The sequence below is a fragment of the Chanodichthys erythropterus genome, chromosome 6, assembly GCF_024489055.1.
Source record: "Chanodichthys erythropterus isolate Z2021 chromosome 6, ASM2448905v1, whole genome shotgun sequence".
In the NCBI taxonomy this organism is placed as follows: domain Eukaryota; kingdom Metazoa; phylum Chordata; class Actinopteri; order Cypriniformes; family Xenocyprididae; genus Chanodichthys; species Chanodichthys erythropterus.
The window spans coordinates 786,685-804,485 of record NC_090226.1 but is presented as its reverse complement, the minus strand read 5'-3'; the positions used below and the strand labels follow the sequence as shown (position 1 = coordinate 804,485).

General features: G+C 37.6%; 1 protein-coding gene across 1 annotated transcript; it reads left to right on the top strand.

Moving 5' to 3' along the window:
- Positions 1–987: 987 nt before the first annotated feature.
- On the top strand, positions 988–12,005 carry gnb4b (guanine nucleotide binding protein (G protein), beta polypeptide 4b). Its single transcript, XM_067387663.1, has 10 exons — positions 988–1,328; positions 5,072–5,169; positions 5,315–5,353; positions 7,284–7,390; positions 7,666–7,729; positions 7,923–8,085; positions 8,805–8,871; positions 9,176–9,377; positions 9,792–10,008; positions 10,082–12,005. The coding sequence occupies exons 2-10, from the start codon at positions 5,113–5,115 to the stop codon at positions 10,186–10,188; spliced, it is 1,023 nt and encodes a 340-aa protein (XP_067243764.1). The 5' UTR covers positions 988–1,328; positions 5,072–5,112; the 3' UTR covers positions 10,189–12,005.
- The last annotated feature ends 5,796 nt before the right edge of the window (positions 12,006–17,801 follow it).

The following is a 17,801-nucleotide window of genomic DNA, read 5'->3' as shown; positions in this document are numbered from 1 at the left end:
GGGTTAAAAATAACCCAAGTTGGGTTAAATATGGACAGACCCAGTAGTTGGGTTAAATAATGGACAAACCCAGCGATTGGGTTAAATGTTTAACCTCGGTAACTAAAAAACGATGGGTTAAAAATAACCCAAGTTTGGTTAAATATGGACGAACCCAGGGATTGGGTTGTTTTGACCCAGTGGTTGGTTGGTTGGTTGGTGATTCTAAAAAATGCTGGGTTAAAAATAACCCAAGTTGGGTTAAATATAGACAAACCCCAGAGATTGGGTTAAATGTTTAACCTCGGTAACTAAAAAATTATGGGTTAAAAAATAACCCAAGTTGGGTTAAATGTTTAACCTCGTGAATCTAAAAAATGCTGGGTTAAAAATAACCCAAGTTGGGTTAAATATGGATGAACCCAGCGATTGGGTTAAATGTTCAACCTCGGTGACTAAAAAATTATGGGTTAAAAAATAACCCAAGTTGGGTTAAATATGGACAGACCCAGCAATTGGGTTGTTTTGACCCAGTAGTTGGGTTAAAAATGGACAAAAACCCAGTGGTTGGGTTAAATGTTTAACCTCGGTGACCAAATACAAGTAGTTATTTGTGCATATGCAAAAATTGTGTATATAGTACACTTTATTATGGTACTCTATCTATCTATCTATCTATCTATCTATCTATCTATCTATCTATCTATCTATCTATCTATCTATCTATCTATCTATCTATCTATCTATCTATCTATCTATCTATCTATCTATCTATCTATCACTAGACCAGCGTATGAATGTTTCCGAACATTCCGAAGTTTAACTGTAACTTTTACTACGACAGAAACAATGTAACAAGTTTCCCTGCGAGAATCAAACACGTAGCGGATACGTTTCCTGTTTCTCCTACAGGCGCTTTGTTGAGGCAGCGGACGGACTGTACCATTCCTCCCTGGGTGAACACAACAGCATATACAACTACAGTTCTGACCGGGTTCACACGGAAAACACAGAGTTTGGAGGTGCATTGTAGCATTTCAAATATATCTAGATAATATAAATCGCATTCACGCTTTTAAACCGCGATTTGAGGCTTCTGTAGATCAGCGGTGTCTGTCGGGTCACCCCTCCGCCGCGTCTGTTGCCATGTTCCCGGTTCCCTTATGGGTGTGGTGACGAGATTGCTGGTGAAAATTGACTCTCAGCTCGCGTGAGGGCTGCGTGGCCCTTTAAATGTGTTTAAAATTGAGTTCCAGTTAATTGTGCTGCTTTGAAATTTATCTGTGCGCTCACCAACATGCGAGGGATCTGAAAAAAGGAGCGGAATTTGCCCAAACCAGCCTGATCAGGTGAGGGGAAAAACAATCGTCCGCTGTGTTTGTCTTTCCTCGTCTATTTCCTGCTTGTAAAATGCTCGTAAAAGGTGATTTAAATACACTGCTGACCTTGTTTTGACTGTCAGTGATGGGTTGAATCTTAACTTGGTAGCTAATTAGTTGAATTATCATCTGCTGGTTGTTGTGTTTAAAGAAGAAGCAACAGGAGGCCTGATTACACACGAGAGTTGAGTCTGAACTCCAGCAGTTTAATCTGTTCAGTGTTTCCTGGCAGGAGTTAATCATCAGTGTGGTGTAGTGCTGAAATATCTGAGCTGATAACTGAAAGCTGGGATGACATTATTATTGTGTCCTTGATTAACACACTTCAGGTTACTACAGTAAACATCAGCTGTCTGTCGTTTTCAATAAAAGTCTCTGTTAGGTGAATCTGCTAGTGTTTATGTCTTCCAACTTTAAATGGATTAAAATGTTTCCTTTTCATCTTCGAAATCAAATCCAAGGTATTTGGTGAAGGAAATAACTGAGATTGTTTGAGCAGAAGCTGATAGTTTTACTTTCACTTTACCTTTGAAATATGTTTTGAGTCTCCTAAAGTCAAACATGAATAATGTTGATATTTGCAGTTTTACTCTGATCAACTTATTTTAAGGGTTTAGAAAAGATGTTATTTTCAAACAGAATTCAGAGAACGGATTTCAGTACATGAATGTTCAGCTGTAATATATATATATATATATCTATAATGTAATATAGTTAATTTTCCTTTTCCAATATTTGCTAAAATAGTTACTTAAAATTTTAAATAAATATTTCAATAATTTAACAACACATTCACATGATTGTTTGATGTCAATTTATGGTCAAAATATATGCAGCTAAACAATATATATATATATATATATATATATATAAATATAATATTAATTGATTTTATTTTATAATTATTTATTTTAGTTTTGCATAGATTGGCCTGGTAACCTTGGCCTAATTGAAAATAAATATCTGGGGATTTTTTTTTTAACCCTTAAAGGATTTGTTAGTTTCAGAAATCAAATTTCCTGATAATTTACTCTCCTCCGTGTCATCCAAGATGTTCATGTCTTTCTTTCTTCAGTGGAAATGAAATGAAGGAAAACATTCCAGGATGTTTCTCCATATAGTGGACTTCACTGGGGTTCAACGGGTTGAAGGTCCAAATGTCAGTTTCAGTGCAGCTTCAAAGAGCTCTACATGATCCCAGACGAGGAATAAGAGTCTCATCTAGAGAAACCATCGGACATTTACTAAAAAAAATAAACATTATATACTTTTTAACCACAAATGCTCGTCTTGCACTGCTCTGTGATGCTCCACGCGTGACGTAATCATGTTGGAAAGGTCACGGAAGTGCCGATCCAGTGTCTACAAGCGAACGTCAAAGACTAAGTCAAACAACCTTTACAAAAAAAGGTAAAACAATGATGTCGGACGATTTTGAAGTTGGAGGAGAAACTGAGATGAGTTTTTCGCTCTACCGCAGTACTTTCCATGTGACCTTTCCAACATGATTACGTCATGCGTGGAGCATCACAGAGCAGTGCAAGACGAGCATTTGTGGTTAAAAAGTATATAATGTGATTTTAGAAAATGTCCGATGGTTTCTCTAGATGAGACTCTTATTCCTCGTCTGGGATCATGTAGAGCTCTTTGAAGCTGCACTGAAACTGACATTTGGACCTTCAACCCGTTGAACCCCAGTGAAGTCCACTATATGGAGAAAAATCCTGGAATGATTTCCTCAAAAACCTTCATTTCTTTTCCACTGAAGAATGACATGGAGGTGAGTAAATTATCAGGGAATTAATCCTTTAACCCTGGCTTGCAAATGTATGTATTTATTGGGAGGGTGAATATTCCCATATCCACTGTCTTAGTGTCCGTCCAGCAGGGCTCGGGGCGCAGCAGTGTGTTTTGTCATCATTAATGGAGCAAAAAAAACCAGCATGCCATATCAGTGCCCACTGAGAGCGTGCCAAGCATATCCGACACATCCTGGCACCAGACGGGCATCACCTGCAGTCAAAGTGTTCTGGTGTTATAGTGCACACTCTGTCGGACATTTGAACAGTATCGTCTAGTTTGATTAGCATCATCATGATGATGTTCAAAGTAGGGCTGTGTGATTTTGTATATGTAAACTAAAGGGTTAATTCACCCAAACCTTCATTCATATCAGAACGCAAATTAAGATATTTTTGTTGAAATCCGATGGCTCAGTGAGGCCTGAGCAATGACATTTCCTCTCTCAAGATCCATTAATGTACTAAAAACATATTTAAATCAGGTCATGTGAGTACAGTGGTTAAATATTAATATTATAAAGCCACGAGAATATTTTTGGTGCAAAATACGACTTATATAGTGATGGCCGATTTCAAAACACTGCTTCATGAAGCTTCGGAGCGTTATGAATCTTTTGTGTCGAATCATGATTCAGATTGCGTGCCAAACTGCTGAAATCATGTGACTTTGGCGCTCCGAAGCGCTGATTCGACACAAAAGATTCATAACGCTCCGAAGCTTGAAAACTTCAAATTATACAAGTCAACACTATTATGAGTAAAAGTTTGCTAAGAAGTATTTCCTACTAAAGCAAGGTGGTATTTGACTCTTAAGCATATCTATAGCAGACTAGTGGGCGTGGCCTTGGACATGCAAAGTGCATTATGGGTGTTGAAGTTTTCCTACCTATATTTGGCAAAAGGGAAGACGGTGTCCTTTTTTTTTTTTCTGTCTAGTCGGGTAGCACCGTTTTATGTTTTTTGCCAAGTTTTATCGAAAGCCCATTTTGCTAAGCTATATCACCATTTAGTTTTATTTTGATTAATTGCGCTGTCCGAGTCTGAAGGAGAGCGAATGAGATGAAGGTTGACGTCATCGTTACACTGACGTGAGTTTGAATCCATAGAGGGCTTAAATCCCTCCAGCCGAAGGCCTACAGACGGTCCAGCTGTGTCTTCGAGACGACCACAAAGATAAACTAATGCTTCAGGAAACATCAGCCTATGTGTGTCTGATCACTTTTACAATCATAAAGGTCAAAACCAAAGGATAATGAGATTTCTCTTCAGATTTGATTAGGATTATCATTGTAGTCCTTGGTATTATAAATATGTTGGGTGTTGCCGTCTGGTAGTGGTTAGGCAGTGTGACCCAATAGTATGAGTAATGCATTCATGGTAACTGTATATATCATTATCTAAGTCTTTTTTATTATAAATTCGATGGGAAAAATGTCCCTAGTTTTTAATAACCTAGTTGTAAATGCCCATTTTCAATCTAATCAATATTGTAAAGTGTTACCAACTAACTAATCTCCATCAGTGTAGTATTAACTTCTTTACTGTAAATGCACAGGCGCTGTTTGAGTTTTTCAGTAGAAACTCTATTTAACACATTCATATGCAATCAAAGCTGAGCTTGACGGCCGCTTGATTCGACGGAAAGGTCAGTGAACATATGGGTGGCATTTGGCAGCAGTTGGGGTTTTGAAGACCCTCTGAGCTCTCTGTCATTTCCCACTGCTCTCAGATCAGTTTGTGCATTTAATTAAAGTTGCTGAAATGGATTTGGTCAAAGGAAGCTAGTCCTTTGACCGTTTGTAATTGCACTTTAAGGGATTTCATGAGCGCGTGATTGACCGGCGAGTAAGGATGATGTCATTACACTGTATGATTGGCACAGTGTAAGACGTGCACGTTTATTTCTTGCAGGTCCAGCACGTTGTCGTCTCGGTGCAGGTCAAACAGGAACAATGAGTGAGTTGGAACAGTTGCGACAGGAAGCGGAACAGCTTCGCAACCAGATCCGGGTAAGAGGAAATGTTCATCAGTGCTGAACCCAAATGCAACAAAAGGAAGCGTTCATATGAGAGGATTCTCATGTAAACAATATACTTCCTGTGCTGTGTGCTTTGATTGGGAGGTTTTGTGACATAAATTGTGTTTGTTTTTTAGGATGCTAGAAAAGCCTGCAGTGACTCCACACTTTCACAGGTATGAAACAAATCATTGATATATTTATAGATATTAACCATACTGTCATTTTTAAACAATAGTTGAGTTAAATATAACTACCCAGCAAGATGGGCAAACATTTAACCCATTCGCTGGGTTTGTCTATATTTAACCCAACTTGGGTTTTTTTTAACCAAGCATTTTTTTCCAATCACCGACATTAAACATTTAACCCAATCTCTGGGGTTTGTCTATATTTAACCCTACTTGGGTTAATTTTAACCCAGCATTTTTAGTCACCAAGGTTAAACATTTAACCCAATCACTGGGGTTTGTCTATATTTAACCCAACTTGGGTTAATTTTAACCCAGCATTTTTTACAATCACCAACGTTAAACATTTAACCCAATCACTGGGGTTTTTCTCTATATTTAACCCAACTTGGGTTAATTTTAACCCAGCATCTTTTACAATCACTGACGTTAAACATTTAACCCAATCGCTGGGGTTTGTCTATATTTAACCCAACTTGGGTTATTTTTTAACCCAACTTGGGTTATTTTTAACCCAACATTTTTTACAATCACCGACGTTAAACACTTAACCCAATCTCTGGGGTTTGTCTATATTTAACCCTACTTGGGTTAATTTTAACCCAGCATTTTTAGTCACCAAGGTTAAACATTTAACCCAATCACTGGGGTTTGTCTATATTTAACCCTACTTGGGTTATTTTTAACCCAACATCTTTTACAATCACTGACGTTAAACATTTAACCCAATCGCTGGGGTTTGTCTATATTTAACCCAACTTGGGTTATTTTTTAACCCAACTTGGGTTATTTTTAACCCAACATTTTTTACAATCACCGACGTTAAACACTTAACCCAATCTCTGGGGTTTGTCTATATTTAACCCAACTTGGGTTAATTTTAACCCAGCATTTTTAGTCACCAAGGTTAAACATTTAACCCAATCACTGGGGTTTCTCTATATTTAACCCAACTTGGGTTAATTTTAACCCAGCATCTTTTACAATCACTGACGTTAAACATTTAACCCAATCGCTGGGGGTTGTCTATATTTAACCCAACTTGGGTTAATTTTAATCAAGCATGTTTTACAATCACCGACGTTAAACATTTAACCCAATCACTGGGGTTTTTCTCTATATTTAACCCAACTTGGGTTAATTTTAACCCAGCATTTTTAGAGTCACCAAGGTTAAACACTTAACCCAATCGCTGGGGTTTCTCTATATTTAACCCAACTTGGGTTATTTTTTAACCCAACTTGGGTTATTTTTAACCCAACATTTTTTACAATCACCGACGTTAAACACTTAACCCAATCACTGGGGTTTTTCTCTATATTTAACCCAACTTGGGTTATTTTTAACCCAGCATTTTTAGTCACCAAGGTTAAACATTTAACCCAATCACTGGGGTTTGTCTATATTTAACCCAACTTGGGTTAATTTTAACCCAGCATTTTTTAGTCACTGAGGTCCACATAAATATAAGCATTTGCACCACAATGAATATTTTTGAATCGGAATAAATTTTTTCATCCATATTCATATATGAGCAATACTAATCTGATGCAACAAATATGATACTTAAAAAAACCACATTTGCAAACTTTAAAATTTTATTTTTTTCAATAAACCGATCAATTTTTTATTTTTTTTAATCTTTCAGATTATTTCCTCATATGTCAAGCTTTACAGGGTTAAAAACGCAGCGTGTATATAAGCTGATATCATATAGTGCAGTTGTTGTGTCGCTCATTTTTCCAAATTTTTGACCAGTAGTGTATGTTCTGTTTGCATTTTTAGTGACGTTTGTGTAAATATTGTGCAAATGAACATTGAAATGCTACAGAAGATGATGCTGTGCCATTGCTTCATGGCAGCCGATAATGTCGTGTGATCTTTAATCTCTTGCTGTTTTGGGCTCATATGGCAGATGACAGCGAGCCTGGACTCAGTGGGGCGGATACAGATGAGAACGAGACGCACACTCAGAGGTCATCTCGCCAAAATCTACGCCATGCACTGGGGCAGCGACTCCAGGTGTGTGTTTGATTGTGAAGCGGACGGTCTCTAAACATCACGATTGGTTTTATACACTGAAAACGCTGCTTTAAACACTCTGGGATTCCTTTCAACTGTGTGATTAATATTGCATGAAATAACGCTTGGGATCCCGGTGTTCGTTTTCCGTGGAGCTGTAATAAGGCCTTTCCCACCATGTTACTCAAATCCCATCTGTGTCCCATATTAATTACATTTCATTATGGATACGCTGCGTGTGGATATATATATATAATTTCTTTGGCTTTTTTCAGGTTACTCGTCAGTGCCTCCCAAGATGGAAAACTGATCATATGGGACGGTTATACGACCAACAAGGTAATGAGATGCTAAAGCCATGAACATCACCAAATCAACCTAAATACATTAAACCAACAAAACGGGTTAAATCTCTTTAAGTTATCAACTACACCACATTTTTACAGTCCTGCTGGAAACTGTTTGCTGTTTATCTTCAGTTTTCGCTTATTATAACTGAAAGATGTTGTATGTTTCTAACTCTGTCCGACAGATGCACGCTATTCCCCTGCGCTCTTCCTGGGTCATGACCTGTGCGTACGCCCCGTCCGGGAACTACGTGGCCTGCGGAGGCCTGGACAACATCTGCTCCACCTACAGCCTTAAAACCCGCGAGGGCAACGTCAGGGTCAACCGGGAACTGGCTGGACACACAGGTACAGTCAGGGTTATTTATCTCCTCAGTTTTGTCAGCCGAACCGCGATTAATCGTTTGCAAAATAAAAGTCTGTGTTTATGTAATATATGTGTGTGTTCTGTGTATAATAATTATGTATATATAAATACACACACATACAGGTATAAAGTTTAGAAATATATGCATGTATTATAAATATATTTATATACATATAAACAAATATTTTATATATAAATATAAAATTTTTCTTAAATATATACATGAATGTATGTGTATTTATATATACATAATTATTATACACAGAACACACACATATATTACGTAAACACAGACTTTTATTTTGCAAACGATTAATCGTTGCAGCCCTAATAGCAAATGATGACAAAATAAATGCATTAAACAATGAATGATGCATGCTTAATTTTACGGAAAGTGTGCAATTAAAAGTTTTGAATAATAATTTTTGAATAATTTCACAATATTATACTTTTATCTTTATTTTTGATTAAATAAATGCAGGTGAGCATAAGAGACTTCTTTTAAATAACAATCAAAAACTTTTGACCTGTAGTGCATTAGGTAAATGTGACATTTTTATGAATGAATTAATTAGTGCATTAATAATTATTGTTTTGGAAACCCTGCTCTAATACAACTCCTTCTATATGCCATTTTATACAATACATAATTAATCAATGCCATGCATAATGAATAACTTTTTTATGAACAATCCTGTAGGTTATCTGTCTTGCTGTCGTTTTCTTGATGACAATCAGATCATCACCAGCTCTGGCGACACCACATGGTGAGTTCATGTGCCATAATGGCAATAAGTAATAATTATTTTCTAGTATTAGAAAACCAAATGATATATGGTGTATGCATTGTTAATTTTATTCAGCATGTGCATATTGCACCTTAATTTCACTGTGGAATTTACATTTCTGCATTTGGCAGACACTTCTATCCAAAGCAACTTGCGTTGCATTAAAGGTGTACATTTTATTAGTTCATGCATTCCTGTTTTGTTTTTATGGCAATGTTGCTTTGAATTAAACGTTTTTGGTTTTGATTGAAATTAAATTTTCAGCTTCTGTCTCTTGTTGCAGTGCATTGTGGGACATTGAGACGGGCCAACAGACCACCAGTTTCACAGGACACACGGGTGATGTCATGAGTCTGTCGGTCAGTCCCGACTCAAAGACCTTCGTGTCAGGAGCCTGCGACGCCTCTGCCAAACTCTGGGACATCAGAGACGGCATGTGCAGGCAGTCCTTCACCGGCCACGTCTCGGATATTAATGCCGTCTGCGTAAGTGTTTGTCTCTTCTGCTCACCGTGGCTGCGTTTATTATCAAAAATACAGTAAAAATTGTGAGATATTATTACAATGTAAACCAGCTGTTTTCAGTGTGAATATATAGTAAAGTGTAATTTATATCCAGTGATCAAAGCTGAATTTTCAGTGTCACATGATCCTTCAGAAATCATTCTAATATGATAATTTGCTGCTCAAGAAACATTTTGAAAACAGTTTAATATTTTTGTGGAAACTGATACTTTTCACTCAAAAGCATTTTTTTTTTTTTTTGTTAAAATAACACATTAAATGTCAAATAATTGCAGCCATAGTGAGCATCAGAGCTGTTTTTATTGTACTCGAGAAGCTCCTCTCGTGTAACGGTGCATCATGGGTAGCTGTACTGAGTTGTGTTTACTCCTGCAGTTCTTTCCGAACGGAAATGCCTTCACGACGGGTTCGGACGACGCCACCTGCAGGCTGTTCGACCTGCGCGCGGATCAGGAGCTGATGATGTATTCTCACGACAACATTATCTGCGGCATCACCTCTGTGGCCTTCTCCAAGAGCGGACGCCTCCTGCTGGCCGGTTACGACGACTTCAACTGCAACGTCTGGGACACTTTAAAAGGCGAACGTGCAGGTAAGAGCAAACGCCCTTCTCTCGGATTATCCATATATTGCATTATAATAATCTGCACCGCTCCCTCCGTCAGGTGTCCTGGCCGGTCACGACAACCGGGTGAGCTGTTTAGGAGTGAACGATGACGGAATGGCCGTGGCCACGGGATCGTGGGACAGTTTTCTGCGGATCTGGAACTGAGAGCAGTATTAAAATCTCCAGGTCCAGTTTCCTTTGGTCCCATTTCTACGTCTTTCCACTCTGTATTCCAGTTATTACACATGATTTTCAGTATGTAGTTCAATCCCGTGGAAAAGCCAATCGTCGGCCGCAGGAATCATAATAAGAGATTATTAAAGTGTCATTGTGTAATATGTAAATATACATGTATATGAATATAGATATGGTATATATGTACAGCATTATGTGTATGTATATACCATATAGTATATACATACATAGTGTTCATGTATATATTTTTCTAGTTGATCATTGGCCCCATGACATTTTTATTAATCCTTTTCTGTTTTGTATTTTATTTTCTGTTTTGTGTACATAGAAAACAACGCTAAACTAGATGGAAAGTTGTGAACAGCAGTCTGTATTGCAAAAGTTTGTGAATTTATGGATGCGTTAAACACATGCAGATGAACTTTCTTCTTCTTTTTTTCTTTTTTACACGCCACTAAATCAATCATCATTTATTGGTGCTTGAAGGTGTTTGAAAAGAAGGCACTGAATTTTCTCAGCCTTGAGATTGAATGTTTAATTCTACGTCACCGTGTTTTTAGGAGTCTTGCTTTTGATTGATAAAGAAATCTGCCCTTGAACTTTAGCCTTAAATACTAGCGATCGCAGCAGAACTAATCCTAGTATGTCAATTTTCATTCTTGGTGCTTACAAAGGAAATCCGTGCTTTGAATTGATTCTTGCTTTTTCTGATTAGAAACGGCCACAAACCCTCCTTAAATTCGTTGCAGTGTTACAAAATGGAGCACGTTCAAAGCAGTATATATAATTAGTTTTGTTGATTAGGAGTCAGTTTCAGCATGTAAATGTGTGCAAACAGGTGGAAATGAAGAACACTACCTGGTCAGGATGATTTAACTATTTTTCTGTGCATCAAAAATTGTAGATCAGATCAGAGCGATGAAGCCGTTTACTCACTTTCGCCATATTTATAATAAGTGCCATCGGTTCTGACAGAATGTTTCTGGCTGTTTGAGATGTGCGTCAGTAACCTTAACAAGCCTGATTAAAAATGATATTTGTGCCATTGTTAATGCTCTTAACACCTCATGTAACTGTGAATAGAATTTAAAATCTTTCTCTTACTTTGCCTTTTTATATGAAAGGGAATTGGAAAGTGGCTTGAAATTATTTTACAGTTTTTTCTTTTTACAGTATGAACATGCTTTTTAGCATTAATTAAAGCCCTCTCAAGTTGGGTAACACACCGTAAAGGAATTAAGTGTTTTTTGCGATGATTACTGTGAAAAGGGATGTTTAGTCATTTAGAAGTCACTTTTGAATTCTACAATTTAAACAGGAAGTTTGTCTTATTTGTATTGGTTAGAATTTAAGTCAGATTTCTATTGTTGGTACTGTAGAGGTCGAGAGATTTGCCAATCTTTTTTGTGGTTGTTTTTTATTATGATCATGTTGAAGATTTGAGTGGCTGGTTCGGGACGGTTTTAACAAAAAAAATATTCCCGTTATTTCAAACAGGCCGAACGGCTCAAACTCGGCAACATAAGAGCATTTCACACGTTAGGACCCCAATGCTTAAAGTATACTTTTGGCTCATTTATATCTTTTTTTTCCTCCTTTTTGAGCAGATAAAGCCAGGACTGTGGTGCCTTGTGTACTTTCACAGTGCCATGTTTCAAATAATCATTTTTCATAACATTTTTGTTCCTCATTTTTTTTTTTTTTTGGTATTTGTAAAGTAACATGGTGATGAAGCAGCCATACACTGATATTGTAACCAATAAAAAGACTTTTAACCATAAGTTGTGTTTCTTTTTCTGCAGTTATATTTAAATATGGATATTTGGGTTTTATCTCTTGGGAAAGTTATTAAACATCTTTCAACTGAAAACAAAAGAGTGATCAAAACATTACTCTGTATTGGCTGACGCTGATCATGTGAGCATGCATGTGATGCTGGCCAATAATGAGCCGGATACGCACGGTTACTTCCTGGTTGTGGTTAAGCCAGCTCGGGCATTTCCGGTGAACTGTTCATTCTGTAGTCGCTGTACATCGACACAAAACCATCAATGGTTGACATTTTAATGCTGTATTCATATTTTAATGCAGGTATCACATTTCCCTAATAAACCAGTTTTATTGATTGCGATAAAGACGAAGCTATTGTGGCCGTTTAAAAACGCCGTATCTGTAATTAGACACACATACGCATTATTTTCCAGCACTTCAAATGTTATTTTTAATGTGACGACCACAAACATTATTTGTTTATCCTTCTGAGATTGTCTCCATTGTAAAACCGAACGTTTAAAAATGTAGGAAATTCAACATTTGATAGAAAACACTGATTTAAAAATAAAAAAGACAATAATTAGCACTTTAACCAGCAGGTGGCGGCAAAGTAGCATTTATTTGTGCATATATCAGCCATTTCCTCTAATCGTTTTTCACTAAATATTAAACATTATAAAATAACTAGGTTTAAAAATACATTTTGTCAATGTGAAGTATGAAATACTCAAAAAAAATCTCCTGAAAAACAATAACTTTTCTTGTGAATGAATGACACAGAAAGCGAGCGCCGCTCTCTCTTTATAATCACAGCAGCTGTCAGTCAATGATTTCAGCACACTTTAATCAATTAATCTAACTAAAGTGCACAATAAATATTTCATTTTTGAAGCTTTTTTTCACATTAAAGTGGTCGAATTGAATTTAGCCGAAGAGGAACACTTGAGGTACGTCTTTATTTATTTATTTATTTATTTTTTATGCTCTCTTATGTTTGAATAACTAAATTAATGCTGTGCCTGACTATTTAAGTGACTATATTCTGATTATAAATACTGAAGCTCAACACACCAGCACATGACTCTCACCGAACGTTTTCCAGCTGGCTTTTATTATTGTGGAAGTTTTAAAGAACAATCTGTGCATATAGTCTATTGCTTTTAGTTAAAAGTAGCTAAAACTGGTCGTTTAATGTCACTAGATGGCGACTTCACTTATCTGTATTAATATAAATATAGATAATTGGGCGAGTCACAGAATCTAGATAAGTTGCTAGGCTTTTTTAAAAAAAAAAAGTCTCAAAAGGGGCGGGGAAGTCATTAAATCTAGCAACAAAATCCCTAAATTGGCAGCACTGGTTCTGACGTAGAACATGGAAGTGCTGCGCTGCGTTTACTACATGAACAGAGTCGGAGACTGACATTGAAGAGAAGAAATTGTTGAATAAAATTGTTTTTGCACACAAAGTATTCTCATCTCTTCATAACATTAAGGTTGAACCACTGCAGTCACATGACCGTTTTAACGATGTCTTTAGTACCTTCCTGGACCTTGAAAGTGGAAATAATGTTGCAGTCTGTCGGAGGTCAGAAAGCTATCAGATTTCATCAAATATATCTTAATTTGTGTTCCAAAGACGAACGAAGGTCTTACAGGTGTGGAACGACATGATGAGGGTCATAATTAGTGACAGAAATTTCGTTTTTGGGTGAACTAACCCTTGAATAGTGCAGTGGGTGATCTGGGAAATGCTAACGTTAGCCTGCTAGCATTGAAAAAGATCCCTGCAAATGGCCTTCCAAAGCCACACCTCCTGGTATCGGCAAAGCGTTAAACTACCTCATGTCTCAAAGCACATAACATTACAATAATAATGAACTTAGAGAGCCTGTAACGTTACCTGACTGCTGCAGATTCATTTGGTGTTGAGACTGTTGTCATGGAAATGCATAAAGTTAATTCCAAGTCTGAGGACGTGAACAGTCACGTGCTGTGTCTCATTTCATTTAATTTCGAAGGCTGCATCCTCAAGAGGACGAATCCTGTGAAGGATGCGGTATATGGAATGTCCTTAGTCTGAATTAAACGAGACATCCTTTGTAAGACACACAGGCAGGAAAGGAAATAGGAAGTATATCGTTGCTATGCCAACTCACAGCAGCCGTTGTGCTCTCAGCAAATGAATGAAAATTATTCATAAATTTGTATGTAATTTGAAAAGAAAATGTACTTGTTTTATTTTGGTTAATGCTTGAGGAGCTGGCTTTTGTACAACAGATATCTGTTACAGAGACAAAGGAGGATATTAGGAAGAACAAAGTTTTAAACAAAAACAAGCTTGAAACTACTTACATTTGAACACATATTCGCTTGTACATTTGTCGACGGCGCCATTTATTTATTTTTTAAATAAATGACGGTTGTTAACAGCGACGCAAAGAATTGTGGGCTATCTGCAGCAGCGAATTCCTGTGAAAGAAGAGCTGCGTTCCATTCGACAGGGTCCCTACGCAGTGTTCACTGCTCCCTACTCCCTGAGCACGGCATATCAGTTGAAGTGGACTTCGCTGACAATAATCGCTCATTTGGAACGCCCTGCAAACGTCATCAAAGAAAGTCAACGACAGTGTCGCGGAGATTGATGAAATAAATAAATAGATCGATAGATAGATAGATAGATAGATTAGATATTTTAATTTACTTTCGAATTTAAAATTGACAACAGATTTGAAGCTGTAACTGTCATGCCATATGAAAATAAATTCTCATTTGGTTAACTGTATGTATTCTTAATCCATGGTCTCATCATGCGCTTTCTTTTCCACGCGCAGCAGCATAAACACTCCTGAGGTAATGTTAAATAAAATAAAATAAATGATAGAGCCTTAGCTGCTTTTCAACACTTTTACTTTGTCATGCCTATTCATACAATAAAATATACAAATGTAACACTCATCGCCATAACCATTCATACTTTCGTTCGTATAAAATGTATGAATACTCAAAACCAGAGAGCCGTTAAACTCTTTCAACGGCTCTGCTTCGTCGTAGTTCTGAATGGTGACGTGGTGCGCAATGCAGTTGGGTAATTTTACCTCTCTACTTCCTGTGAAGTGATGTATCGATGTTCCCTTATTCCCTATGCCGTTCGCAGTGCCCTTCGAACGGAACATGTTCGCTCCCTTCGGAATGGAATCTCACTTAAGATGGCGAAATACCCTGTGAAGTCCACTTCGCAGTCCACTTACGGTCGAATGGAACGCACCTAAGGACGCATTCCAAGGTCGCGTTCGGAGAGTCCAGCCTCAATGACGTATGCAACCTTCAAATGCGACCTCCGGAGGACGCAGCCTTTGGAATGAAACACAGCTAGGGACGTTCCATCCCGGTGTGTCTCATACGTTCTGAAAAGTGAAGCCACGGGCTCTTTGATCGCCCCCTGGAGGCTGGATGCAGTACAGGTCATAAACCCCGCCCTCTCAATGCAGTCGAATGAGACTTCAGTGAAAACTTAAAAATAAATTCTGCTTCAAATAAAACTTTCTAAAAGATGGTTTTGGTCATTTAAGGTAGTTGTTATCACACTGATATTCAATTGTTCGTTTTTGTGATGATTTACATTTTAGCTAGCAATTTGATGCTATAAAAACGAGGCGTGTCGTCATGATTCGAAGTTGATTGACAGCTTGTCTGAGGTCTGTCGGAGCTTCGAGGGGAGATTGAAGATGTATTAACTAACTGTTAATTTTCGATTTCTTTGTTATTTAACACCAACAAATTGAGTTGTTCAGCAGTAAACTGTACTAACCGACCTACAGGATCTGACGGATCACTGAACTTTTTTTTCTGTAACATTAAATGTGGGCGTTATAAGCTAATTAATAAATGTTATTAGTTAAGATAACACACCTAATGTTAACCATGTCGGGAAAAAGCAGGTGATCGTTATCTGGCAGTTACTTATTATTTTTATGGGTATAAAATATAATTAGCAGGACAAAACTAATGATAGCTTACTCTAATTACAGCAATCGATCTCCTGTAACGTTAGTTGAACTTGATTTAAAATGGCAGGACCGTTTCTGATGATTTAGAGTTGTTTCTAGTGGCATATTATTTATCTACTGAATTAGCGGTTTCAAAAAAAAAATATTATTGCTCTAGAAACAGAATAGCCTATTATTTTATAGGTAGACTTTTAAATTGTGTATAATTTTTATAGTCTATTTAAAATACATGAATGATGACGCAGTCGTCTGGGCGGAAGTTTGATATCGCGACTCCGCCTCCGGCTCAACTGATGATTCCTTCTGCGCATGCCCAGGCTCCAAATTTTTTTTTTTTTTTTTTGACGTATTGCGTAACGTGTCAGCGCCCATTCATCAGCCCATTTTGGCTTCAGTTCAATACAATGGAAGGAAGCGGCGTCACGTCGTCCATGGTTCCATCTGTTAATATGCTTGTTTGAGATGCGCCTGGCCTCGCCTGAAGTTCAGCCGAGAGTAGGCGGCTGCAGTGAGGGGAGGAGTGAAAAAAGTGCAGGCAAGACGGACAATTCTCCTTTCTCGTAGTGCATCAGACACCTGCGAGATTAAGGCGGATATCGCGGGATTCACACTTGTGCGCTGTGTTGCTGATAAACTGGATGTAATTTACATTCTGTTGCTTTTATATGAAAATAAACATAATGAACAAGACACCCAAAGTACTTGATATTTATTTCCATTCGAAGGATGTATCAATCATTTTTATTTTAATTACAGACATGTTTTTATATATTTTTATAAATATGATAACAATCACATAACCCCCAGAAAGATCGCACTCTCAGAGACTTTTGGAATATTCACACATAATGTATACGCATAAAATCATGGTATTAGTGTTTCAAAATCAAACATTTTAAAAGAGATCAATACATCACGGTTGTTTAAACCAATAAGCTTTAAGCTGTGTCGTCATCAAGTCGTTTCCCATCGTGCTTTTGGTCAGCGCAGTCGGTGGAGAGCAACTGCGCTCGACTGCAGAATCCGACACGTCCGCCTCGCCCTCGCGAGAGGTTTTTGACACACGTCAGCATGACATCAGAGCAAGGCGGACCACCCTCGGACACATTTCTAACCGGCATGCATCTCGCGGTGATCACCGGTGATCGGTTCTGCGCAGAATTTGCTCATCTCAAACAAGCCTAATCACTGTAGTTGACGCGCTGATGACGTATGATATCTGCGCGAACAGGGTGCGCGAGGGAATGTGCAAACATACGTTCATTCGGACCGAATATAATGATTGGATTTAGATTTTATGCTCATACGCGTTCCACAGACGATATTAAAAATACATTTAGACCGTTTAACGTAGTGATTGCTATCAGCTGACACGTGTGGACCCGATGTGAGATCCACCAATCAGAGAGGTTCCCGAATCTCAATCGACTTTTTGATTGGTTATAATGGAGAATATCTCGTGTTTTTCCGTGATTGCTCGGCCATTTCCGGAAACACCCACGAGATCAGTATCTATCTATCTATCTATCTATCTATCTATCTATCTATCTATCTATCTATCTATCTATCTATCTATCTATCTATCCATCCATCCATCTATCGTTCTATTTATTGTTCTGTCTATCTATCATTCTATCTATCGTTCTATTATTCTATCTCTTTCTATCATTCCATCTATCGTTCATTAATACTGTTATTCTGTCTATATATCTATCTATCATTCTATCTATCATTCTATTATTCTATCTCTTTCTATCATTCTATCGTTCATTAATACGTTACGTTATTCTGTATCATTCTATC

Excerpts from the sequence above, each read along its gene's own strand:
- gnb4b (XM_067387663.1), top strand. The coding sequence starts at position 5,113 with ATGAGTGAGTTGGAACAGTTGCGACAGGAAGCGGAACAGCTTCGCAAC. Across the intron at positions 7,730-7,922 it reads ACGGTTATACGACCAACAAG|ATGCACGCTATTCCCCTGCG; the intron begins GTAATGAGATGC and ends TCTGTCCGACAG. Across the intron at positions 10,009-10,081 it reads TTTAAAAGGCGAACGTGCAG|GTGTCCTGGCCGGTCACGAC; the intron begins GTAAGAGCAAAC and ends TCCCTCCGTCAG.